Genomic DNA, 11,852 nt, shown 5'->3' with positions numbered 1-11,852 from the left:
ATGCTGCCAACTCTGCTGCTGCTCATACCCACCCTCAGTCCTGCTTTGGCCTGGATTGTAAGTGACTCCTATCTTCTCTCTTGAAATATGCTAACAGACTAATCATCTGTTTTGATTAACTCACCTTTTTAAAAATGATTAGCCAGTGGAGGATTGGGAGTCTGGAAATGTGACCGCATCAGTGGGTGAGTCGGGTCAGTGTGTTTGTCATGTGTATATGCCCGACACCAACTTCCCTGCCGACCGTGTTCAGCATATGCAACAAGTCAGCAAGGACCTCATCCTGGAAGTGGAAATCCAAATGAACAAGGTGCAGTAGGACTCACTCATAGCATCAGGTCTGAAAATATTTGCTGTGGTGGGACATTATTATACTAAAGTCTACTTTTTTATTCTTTCAGATGGTGAGCTATGAGGGTAAGCTGAAGGTCTATCTGGAGGATCTGGCAGACCTGACAGTTAGAGTCACAGTGCTGGAGACCAACCCAGACATGTACATCAAACTTGACTTTGATTTGATCAGGGTTGAGCTTGAATTGTTTGAATCTCTGGTGTCTCAGCTCAAAGACTCCTTCAACTCCACCTTACCTGTTTTCGACAGTCTGTATGCTGAGGTGAAAATCCCACTGTGAACCTTATTGCAAATAACATCAAGATTCCTTTTTATGTCGCATTACTGGATTTCAATATACACTTTTATTTGTAGATCCACAACATGACCCTTGTAGTGAACCAACTCGAGGCTTATGACAAGAGCAACCTGGAAGTGATCCGCATTGAGTTTGCTAAGCTGCAGAGGAAGCTGGAAGAATGCCAGAAGGATCAGGAGTTCTTCGAGCCAGATATTGGTAAGACAATTGACCTAAGAGGCTGGAAAATACTGAACACCTTAGACATTGCCAATCATTTCCATCGTGTTTTGTTTCTTTCCAGGCAACTGCAATCACACAGGCATCATGATGCTCAGTAAACCAGTGGTGGTACAAATCAACGGTCATTTGAATGCAGGCTATCAATATGGAGGCTGGGGCAAAGACTCCAAACCTATTCGGGGTTATGAGTCCATGTACTTCTACGGTGCATACAGTAGTCCCTCGGTGCATGACTTCTATTTGTACTCTGACTATGAAAACCTCCTTCTGAGGTCTGCATTCAAACACCATGACATACCAAGTGGGTGGGAAGGTACTGGTAACAATTACATTGTTCACAGTAACGCCATTTATTACCAGCACAACACACCTTTCAGCATGACCAAACTGAATCTGACCAGCTCTGCATATGAGTACAGAGTGATCTCAGATGCTAGTCAAAGGTTCTCATACAGTTACTCAGACTATCAGAACCTGGACTTTGCAGCTGATGAAACTGGATTGTGGGTAATGTATGCCTCAGAGGAGAGCAAAGGCAAAATGATCCTTGCTAAAATAAATGAGAAATCTTTTGGCATTGAGGATAAGTGGAGCACTAATGTGTTTAAGCAGTTAGCGGGCAATGCTTTCATGGCCTGTGGAGTCATGTACGCCACCAGGTCAGTGGATCTCAACACTGAGGAGATCTTCTATGCATTTGACACCAAGACCGGCCAGGAGAAAGACCTCAGCATCCACTTCCCAAAGTTCCAGGAGAGTTACACCAACCTGGACTACAATCCAACTGATCAGAAGCTCTACATGTACAACAGTGGCTATTATGTGACATATAACGTGAAATTTAACAATGAATGATTTTGTCTTTTTGGGATCTACCGTATTTGTGATTGATATGATTGATCTGTATTCCCTTTGTATGTCCTCTTTCCACTGAAGCCCTATGAAGCTATGTTATGTAATGCATTGACTTTTTACTGTCTTTTCTTGAACAAAATCAAACTGAAGCATTCAAATAATGTCAAATGTCTTCATTTTACATGTATGGAAATAACGCAATTAGAAAATTGCTGATAGATAAAAGTTAAGTGTATGGTGCAAAATAATTTCCATAAAATCAAACAAAGCTATAATTAAGGCACGCAATAAGATTTAAATTCACCACGGTGACAAAATAGCTTTTAATAAATAGCTTCAAATTATTGGGACACAATAGATATTACAATTTGTGTAGGGGACTTTGTGTTTTAATCAGAGACAAACATTTGACACAGTTTGAACAGGGTTTTTAAACTACATGCCAAAGAATCCATTGGGTGGTATCTACAAACTCAAGTACAAAATGTGCAAATACTAAATGAGTGTGAACTAAATGATGTTGCAACAGTTATATCTCTCCATAGAGAAATTTGCCTTAATACACACATCTTATCTGTTTCTTATTTCTTCTTAGTGTTTTTATTCTTATTTATATGTTGTATGGTGTCCTCGAGTGCCCAGAGAGGCGCCTCCAAATAAAATGTATTATTATTATTATTATTTACATGTAGCTGCTGGCATAGCAATATACACAATACAAAGTCTTTGTAAAAGGAGTAGACCACTCAGATGATATAACAGCAAACAAAATTGTCCAAACATCAAGGTATTTCCTTAAATTAAAATAAGATTCATCCAATTTTTCAGGGTTCAGCGTCTTGACAATTTTATCAAAATATACAGTGCAAAGAAAAGAACACAGTCACAACTTATAAAACTGTAATAGTCCATGTCCAGCATGCATAGTATGCACACCTGCACTGATCTCATGGATGCTAGTGAAATTTAGGTGGGCTAAAAGAAATAAGAATAGAATATGTGCATCCCTTCTGAATCGACAAGACGCACTACTGACAGAGACAGAATCCCTTTGACTTTACTGCTGCTCTTTCCCATACTGAGTCCTGCACTGGTGTGGCTGGTAAGTTCCAATAATTTTCAGTATTGTGAAATTGTATAATACAATAACCAAATGCAGTGGCGGCTGGTGAATTTTGTATTAGGGGGGGCGCAAAGTTTGTAAATCAAACCCCTGTAGGGGGCTCTGGGGGCATCCTCCCCCAGTAGATTTTTGTGATTTTCACGTACAAACTAAGCATTCTGGTGCATTCTGACAAAATAATAAAGACAAAATAGAACATCTCCTTACAAAGACAAATGGGGCCATGGAACTAAGTTTTAACATAATTTATTTGCCTTGTAAAATCCAGCAAGTTTAAAAATGCTAATACATCAAACATTTTAATCGCATATAAATATTTGACCTGAGAACAGTTATTTTTTCATATGGATTTTTAGTATACCACTGAATAATGACTGAAATTTCCCATCCAAGGGGCCAACCAAAGCGGTTTCATCAGCTTCTTCGTTCATGTTCATTGTGGTTTGTAGTCTGAAGTAATGACGCTAGTTGGTGCTCCAGTATAATCGGTCCGCCGAACTCATCCAGTGAGAAACGTTCCGCGGTGCAAAAATAAGTGTGATTAAAATGCGTAAAAAATGATTAACCCGTTATTTTTGTGTAATTAATTAATCTTAATTAACAAGTTAAAGTCCCGGCTCTAGTTTTAAGTCCTTCATCCCCGTTGTAGTCCATAACATCTCTGTCCCGGGACTTTGAAACAGCACGCAGGTGAAACAAAAAAAGCCGTTTAGCATACACATTTGAGGTGAAGCTCCTTGTGTATGTCCTCCCACGATCAGTAGCCTGCTGCAAAATGTTTAAGTCCGGACAGTCGGGTCCCAACTCCTTCATCCTTTTCTTCTCCACAGCCGACAGTCAATTCAGCCGACCGACGAAAATTGCGCGAATGCTTCCTGATGGACGTGATTGATTGATGAATTGTCCAATCAAGCAGCTATCTCTTTGCTCAGTTACGTATGACTCAAGCGCGTTAGGGCGAGCCCCAAATCCTCATTGAAAATGCATTGAAGGCTCATTTTCCGAAAAAAAAAGTTTTAACATGATCGTCAATGGGAGAAGCTGGGGCGATTTTCCACGTTGAGGAATTCGCCCAGAGAGGCGGGACCATTTGAAACGCGACTTGAACCTGACGATTCTGATGACAGATAATATGTCTAGAACACTGAAAACTACTTTTGCTGTGATAGAATTTGTAAAAAAAAAAAAAATCCTCTTTCTCCCAGCTGGTAGGGCGTCGCCCAAATCGCCCCTATACACCATCCGCCCCTGACCAAATGACAGAATTTGCTTTCAGCCAGTGGAGGACTGGGAGACGGGCAATGTGACCATTTCTGGCGGAGGACTGGAGTGTGTTTGCAGTGTGTTCCTGCCTGACAGCTCAGAGACTTCCTTAACACCTCCTCACCCACGCTGGACAGTCTGTACACTGAGGTGAAGTGAGTTCGCAGTAGAACTTCTTCTGCTGTTTTATTGATTGTGTGCTAACCTTGTCTGTTTGTGTCAGATTCACAACATGACCCTGATTGTGAATCAGCTGGAGACGTACGACAAGAGCAACCTGGAAGTGATCCGCATTGAGTTTGCTAAGCTGCAGAGGAAGCTGGAAGAGTGCCAGAAGGATCAAGAGTTCATTAAGCCTGATATTGGTGAGTTTATTAGACAGTCGCGTGGAGTAACTGGTAAACAGGCTGTATATGTGACAGTGACAGCACATAAAATACACACACTGTACCTGGTGTGAGCCGAGCGTGGCCTGGATCTGCCGCCTTAGTGGCAGCAGTATCAGCATCAGAGGAGACCAAAGGTAAACTTGTGATCGCCAAGATAGACGAGAAATCATTTGCTACTGAGAGTGTATGGACCACTAATGCGTTCAAGCCTCTAGTAGGGAATGCTTTCATGGCGTGTGGAGTCATGTATGCTACCAGGCCAGGGGATCTGAAGACGGAAGAGATCTATTACTCGTATGACATTGCCACCGAAAAGGAGAAAAAAGCATTCCCCTCCAGAAATTTCAGGAGGAATTTGTCAACCTGCACTATAATCTCACTGACCAGAAGCTCTACATGTACAACAATGGCTATTACATGTCCTATCACGTGAGGTTTCATAAAGGATGAGGCCTCATGTTCTTGATCAGCTGTATTGTGATTAATACAAATGATTTTTATTTCTGGAATAAAATCAAAACTGAGCATTCAATTGAGTTTCCTGTTTTGTTTCACTTTGCGTAAAAATCTTAAAAATGATATATAACATAAACTCTTATCCAAAACTCTGCTTTTTGAATAAGGGTGTCTGATCTGAGGGCCCTCATTTCCAGCTCTCTCAGGACCATTCGGTAGTTTCCTCCCCCTTCTGTAAGCTGGCCCTCCCTTGGAGAAGGCAGCTCTCCTTTGTGCTGTGGTTGGAGCCTGGCTCCATCTGGTACCCAACACCAACTCCCAGCAGATTAAGAATTCAGGACAGGGTGATCCCTCCATTCACAGAGACATCTAACAAATCCAGAAATCATTATATCTTGAGAGTGAGATCTGAATGGGATCTGTCAATAGTTAACACTAAAATACGAATAGTGCCTTTTGAATGGAAAAGTCAGGGTTAAAATGGCCTTCAGTCAGTGCACACAAAAACAGCACTGTCTCTTTAAATCCTCCAGCATCTGTCAGGATGAGAAGGGGGGAAGTGAGCGCTGCGTGCGGAATGGTACCCTAAAGTGACATCATGCTCAGCCAATCAGGAGCCTCGTCTGAGCTCTCTCCTCCTCTCCTGCTCCAAGGATGAGTGTGTCCCGGCCGCTGAAGACATGGGCTGCTGCTGCTGCTGATGCTGATGCTGCTGCTGCCGGGGCGGAGGATCCAGGCCATGCTCGGCTCTCACCAGGTACAGTGTGCGTATCTGTGCGTGTACACGCGAATTTATGTGCAGTCCGTGCAACTGATGTGTCATTATGAGCTGCCAACTCACTATGAGCTGTGAAGCGCACGTTGAGGAGACGGTGGGTAATGATGGAGGAGGCTGAAGATGGCTTTGTGTCTTTCATCACACTCCTTACATGATGTCGCCTCCATGGCTGCACCCAGGATGATGTGTGTGTACTGAATGTGTGACCTTTTCACATTTTGAGAGCTATAGTCAGCTATAGTCTTAAGGGGGAGTAAGTGGGAGTAATATATTTGGGTAACAAGTACTCTCAGCAGAATAGGAGTGTTTTTTAATATTCTTGCCAGCAAAGATTTTATTTGTTCCTTGAAAGCAGTACATTTGGTGTGATTTGTGTCAGTGTGTGGGTGCAAGTCTATACGAAATCAGTTTGTCTACAGTGTGCCTTACACAGACACGAGATAGTGATTTGGGTGTCTGCACCTCTCTACCTTTCTATACATGTTTTCAGTCATGCTATAAGGATAAATAATGTCATTACCCTGAGACAAAGTGCCTCAGTGCTCTGAGTCATCCCTCTATCATCTTGGACAGTTGCTTCTTTCCAGCAGTTCTAAATAGTATGCATAATTGCTTTCACTTCCTGTTCTGCCGTGAATGTTAACTCTTTGTTTCCACCGGCTCAGATGATCATGTCTCACTGCAAAGACCTGAGCCTTAGATTCACTGGGGACAGACGCACACCGAGCCCAGTGACGACAGGCAGAGATGTGTCCTGCTTTTGATAAGACCAAGGAGCAGAGGTGGGTCCTAAGCTAACCAGTTGCAGCATTTGAAACCGTTTTAAGAGCTGCAAAGAGCCGTGATTCACTAACTGAGACTTAAAATTCAGTTTCTGTTTCTACTTATATATCTTAGCTATGTCTGCTAAAACAGGAATAATTTCTGGCTTTTTATGCCGTGCACAGGCCCAACTGGACCTTGACGGGTCCAAAACAAGGCAGCGATGGCAAAGAGAGATTACCTGGTGGAGGCGGCCAAGCAGATCCGCATGGCTCTGGACAGTGAGGTCAACGAGGACTATGAGGCAGCTTTCAGTTACTACAAGAATGGGGTGGACTTACTGCTGAATGGGGTTCAGTGTAAGTGGAAAACATTCGGTCTTTAAGGCTGCGTGACACATTTACGCAAAGCATGTGATAGGACCAGAATAAAAACAGGAAGTTGCAAACCAAAGGTTAAACACAGATTTGACTGCTAGCCAGAGGTTTTTCCTCAGAGTAACACACAGCTGATTATTGACACACTGAGGAAAAACCTCTGGCTAGCAGTCAAATCTGGGTTTAACCTTTGACTTGTGACACACTGAATATAAACAGGAAGTCCCATTCAAAGGTTAAACACAGATCTGACTGCTAGCCAGAGGTGTGTCGGACACAGTTAGCTTTGTGTTACTCTGATCAAAGGGCCTAAAGCTTTACTCAGGACAAGGGCTTGTGTGTGACACATTATATTCACAGAGCTACGCTGAATTCATCTTCTTTGTCGGTGTCAGCCAGAGTTGTTTTTTTTTTGTTTTTGCTTTTTACAGTGGACCCAAACAAAGAGCGACGGGAGGCTGTGAAAAGGAAGACAACCCAGTACCTGAAGAGAGCCGAAGAAATCTTTATAACACATCTACAGGATAATCTGGGAAAGGGAAGCTCTCATCTGGGAGTAAGAAATCATCCTTTATGATTAGCACTTTCAAAAGAGGATCTTGTTAATCTTAGCGTCCTCCACATAAATGTAATGGTTCTTGGCTCGCACTCTTGTTGACGGAGCACAAACATGTGGTTAACTGTCCGTCTGGGCTATTCATCACCAGGGCTACAGCAGTCTGAGATTCCGTCCAATCAGACACCTGAGTTCACCTGTGGAGGATCTAGAGATGTGTAAGGTGGTGGGAGTGACTGATAAGGTAGATATGTTTGGGCTCTTAATATATATTAGATACATATGTGTTTAAATAGCAACAATTAAAATGCAAATCAAATTGCACCACAATGACTAAATATACTGTAATAATTTATGTTTTTTTTTTTTGTTTTATTACAAAGGTCTTGATTGTCCAAAGCATGGTCAACAAAGAGATGTTCGTTGTAAAGGTGAGTGTGCATCTCACTGTACTTTAACACTGTCCGTTGGATGACAGCTATCCATTGAAATTGGAGATGTTTTGGGGGTTGTCGTCTGGCTCCGGGCCAGACCTTGTATTCTGTGGCAAGCCAGTCGATGGGAGATCTCTCCATCCTGTCTCCCTGAGCTTCACCCAGCATTGATCTGTCCCCCGAGCTCTCCCCCCTTTTAGCCAATGGAAGCGCACCTCATATTTCAGTGACCTGAAAGAATATGGTAACAGACAGGAACTCATTTTCTGCAAGGGCTTCCCAAAGCAGTAGTTAATTCTTTGAATGTATATGAATTATTTGATATTACATTTAGGGCACCATTGCCTTAATATAGCAGGATTTACTCATTGTATGCGTTCTTGCAGAGCCTGGTCAAATCAAGCTGGGAGAGCAGGGACCAGCCAACTATTATTCCTCAAGGCGTGCCATACATGGTCAAGCTGTTACGATATTATGTCAGTGAGGATGCTGTGTACCTGCATCTTGAGCACATCAAAGGTGAGCAACTTTGGTAGATTTCAAAACACCCCTTTCCCTTAACATGCGTCTAAATAAGGTGTAATGTCCGTTTATTTGTGTCGTTCCAGGTGGGAGGCTCTTCTCCAAACTGCACAAGCTGAGAAACGAGAAGGCCAAGGAACACCCAGAATGCTTCACCTCTGGTCAGCCTAGCATCAAGCTGAAGAGCAGCTACACCTCACCCACAATAAGCACAGACTACCAGCACAGCAGCAGCGGGAGCACAGCGGGGATTCCAGGGAAACTGAGCGACGAGAGTCCAGACACAGACTTCCTGACTTCGTGGGATGAGACTCAGCAGCGACTGGAAAGCTGCGGCACTCACTCCTACATCGAGGAGACGGGTTGCCTGCAAAACACACGCTCTGCAGCATCGTTTTATACCAAGCTTGATCGGCTCACTCTGGTCTCTGGCTCGACCGCGACACAGGTCGACACCCACACCATCCACCCACCAGCTCCTAGTTTGTGTTTGCACTCCGGTGAAACTCAGGAAACGCAAGCTCTTCCCCTCTCCTGCGCTCGCGTCAGTCAAGCGCTCGATGTCATGTCCGAACTCCATAAAAAGAAAGCAGGGATGGGACTGATAGAGTGCAGCTCGGATTTTGAAGTGGCCTGGAAAGCTGCGGACCCGGCGCACAACTGTAAGAAAATAAACCCGTATGCAGTGGCTGACGGTGATTTCCCAAGAACACTCGGACAAACTGCACCACATACAAAGCAGACCTCATGTATAAAAGCAGGGTCACCAAACAGTGAAAATAACCGTTTGAGTTCCTCCCCTGCCATTTTGCATCTTCCTTTACATTGCCAAACTCAGATCCGTGGCAGAGCATCATGGGATACTAACGGCTCTCACCAGGGATCTATTTTAAGTGGGAACTCAGCAGAAATAGCCACAAGCTCAAAGCAAGACACCAGCAGTCCCACTGCAGAAGAAAGAAATGGCATGGTGGTCATCAGGAGCACAGACAGAGCAGTATTTTCTGACCACACAGATACAAGAATCACCTCAGAAAGCTCTTGGCCTTCTTCTGCTTCCATCTGCCGTGGCATTGCAGAAAAACAGGGGACATTTCCAGGGGTTCCTTTGGCCCTCTCAGGTGTCAAAAATAAAGGGGAAACATGTTCCAAAAAGACACAAGAAGATGTAGAGGAGGCTTGTGAATTGGTGAGTCCCGGAGAGAAGAAAGCGCCTCCGAAACAGGGATTTGTTGGGTGGTTTTCTTCCCGCACTCTTGAAGCACCTCCCCAAAAAAAGGCAGATGACGTGGATGCTTTCCTTAAACCAGACGCCCCAGAGGGTCAGGGGGAAGACCAGATCATAGAGGTGGACGGATGGTGCCACCTGCCTCGCTTCCCTGTCAAGTCCTCTAGGCCCACCGATAAGGCCGTGCAGACCTGCTGGGGGCTTCCAGAGGCAGAGGTGCGTGTCTGGGGTGCGCAGATCCTGTTGGCCCTGGAGAGTCTGCATCAGCAAGGCATCCTGTGTCGGGATCTGAACCCTAGAAACGTCCTGCTCACCAACAATGGTGAGTCCGTCAAATGAGTGTGAAAGACCGTGTGAAGAAGACCACTTAACGTTGGAGGTTAACTTGGCAATCTGTTTTCACAGGAAAGGTGTGTTTGACGTTTTTCAGCCAGTGGAGTGAGGTCCAGTCAGAGATTAGCTCCAGAGCCATGGAACAGATGTACTGTGCCCCAGGTAAAACTATGCTTCACTTTAAGCTGATGCCAGCTGTGACTCCTTAGTGTAACCTGCCACCTAGTGGTGATAATGTAGTAGATCTGCTTCAGTCTCTAAAAGAGGTCAAGTTTCTTATTTTACAAAGAAATAAAAAGACATAACATGCTAATTTTCAAGAAATGTTAGGCATGAATTTAACTAAACTTGGGTCATTTTGTGTTGACAGAAATTGGTGGAGTTTCAAGGGTCACAGAGGCTTGTGATTGGTGGAGTCTTGGGGCTTTGCTGTTTGAACTTCTAACAGGAATGGTAAGCTAAAAGGTCTACAAGCAACCGTTTAGTTTGACACCATTCTTACTAACTACGCTCAAAAAATGACTTCTCAACTCCTCCAGCCACTGTGGCAGCTCCATCCAGCTGGAATCCACTCACACACCCAGCTGCTCATCCCCGACCACCTGAGCACTGCAGCTGCGTCTCTGCTCACTGAGGTTAGATTTAAGACCTGAGAAACAGGCTGCTGTTCTAAATAATGTGTTCGATGGGTCTAACAATAACCACCCCATAACTGCAAACACACACACATTTACACACTGACATTTGATCTCTCAGCATTTACACTCTGCATTTTGCTGCTCCACAGCTACTTCAGTTTGACGCCGGCTACCGCTTGGGTTCTGGAGGTGGAGGTGTAAGCGACATCAAGTGTCATCCCTTCTTCAGCGGAGTGTCCTGGAAAGCTCTGAGCTGCTAGCAGGAGCGGCGGATGCCCCTCTAATCCCGGGGCGCTACACTGGACTACTTGAAAATAAACACTCGGCCGAATACAAGTATCCTAACGTGGAGCAGATGGACGTAGCACCAGATACTGTTTTTGACTGCACTGTGTGCTTCCCAAAGAAAATGACATAATAAAAACTAAAACAAAACTGCTGAGCCTATAATGTCCCATATTGTTACTTTGAACTTGGATGCATTTGATGCAGTTTTGATAGCAATGTTTTATACAAAAGCATAATCAACCTCATTATCACTGTGCATGAAAACTGACAAGACCTAAACTTCAGTTGTGACAATAATAAATGTTTGGATTATCTAACCTCAAGTATTGTAGAAAGACAACAGTAGGTAATAAATGACTATATCTTCTTTGCACATCTTTGAACGTTTAATTCCTGCTAAACAGCATTTGTAATTTTGGGTTTATTATCTATAGATCTAGTTATGATGTCAAAGAAGACAATTTCAAGTTTGTTGACTGGAAAGCCGAGAGTTATAAACATCACCTCTTAACGTAGCAAGCCATTTATGATCTATATATTAACAGAGCAGTAGTATAGAAATGTATTTTGTGTGGATGAAGACACATTTTGACATTGTTTAGTCATTTGTCAGTGATCCAAACCAGCTGACCGTTGTGGCTGAAGGAAATTTCCTGAAAATTAACCTTTCAAAGTATTAAAGCCTTTTCTTTTATTAATTTCCCACAAATATTCCACCTACTTACATGCACTTATGTGCAAAAGATTTGGGTCTTTAGATTTAGAATCCTAGATACCACAAAGGTGTTTGATCGGTTGATTGTGCACCAACGGGTGATATAGAGCGCCCTGGTTGCACATTATGGAGTCAGTCTAGGCAGGAAGAGACAGAAGACATAGAGACGAAATAAAAATGCAATGATTTCCAAGATGCTAAGAACAATGTACCTAAAACCTAATACCTTGAAATTGAACCTAGATTAATTAATGCTGTTTTGA

At 43.5% G+C, this 11,852-nt stretch overlaps 2 protein-coding genes across 2 annotated transcripts; both read left to right on the top strand.

Moving 5' to 3' along the window:
• On the top strand, positions 1–2,268 carry LOC311505117 (olfactomedin-4-like; the record flags this gene model as incomplete). Its single annotated transcript, XM_084568520.1, has 5 exons — positions 1–57; positions 143–315; positions 524–614; positions 707–848; positions 892–2,268. 5 exons carry the CDS (start codon positions 1–3, stop codon positions 1,725–1,727), a joined length of 1,299 nt encoding a protein of 432 aa, XP_084424646.1. The 3' UTR covers positions 1,728–2,268.
• Positions 2,269–6,721: 4,453 nt separating this feature from the next.
• On the top strand, positions 6,722–11,809 carry rps6kl1 (ribosomal protein S6 kinase-like 1; the record flags this gene model as incomplete). The annotated part of the gene is made up of 10 exons (XM_084569377.1): positions 6,722–6,857; positions 7,307–7,431; positions 7,583–7,675; positions 7,815–7,862; positions 8,252–8,384; positions 8,474–9,937; positions 10,021–10,110; positions 10,319–10,401; positions 10,488–10,583; positions 10,736–11,809. The coding sequence occupies 10 exons, from the start codon at positions 6,722–6,724 to the stop codon at positions 10,844–10,846; spliced, it is 2,379 nt and encodes a 792-aa protein (XP_084425503.1). The 3' UTR covers positions 10,847–11,809.
• Between the last annotated feature and the right edge of the window lie 43 nt (positions 11,810–11,852).

Source organism: Chelon labrosus (assembly GCF_963514085.1).
Source record: "Chelon labrosus genome assembly, chromosome: 20".
Taxonomy (NCBI): Eukaryota; Metazoa; Chordata; class Actinopteri; order Mugiliformes; family Mugilidae; genus Chelon; species Chelon labrosus.
This window is presented reverse-complemented; position numbering and strand designations above follow the sequence as displayed.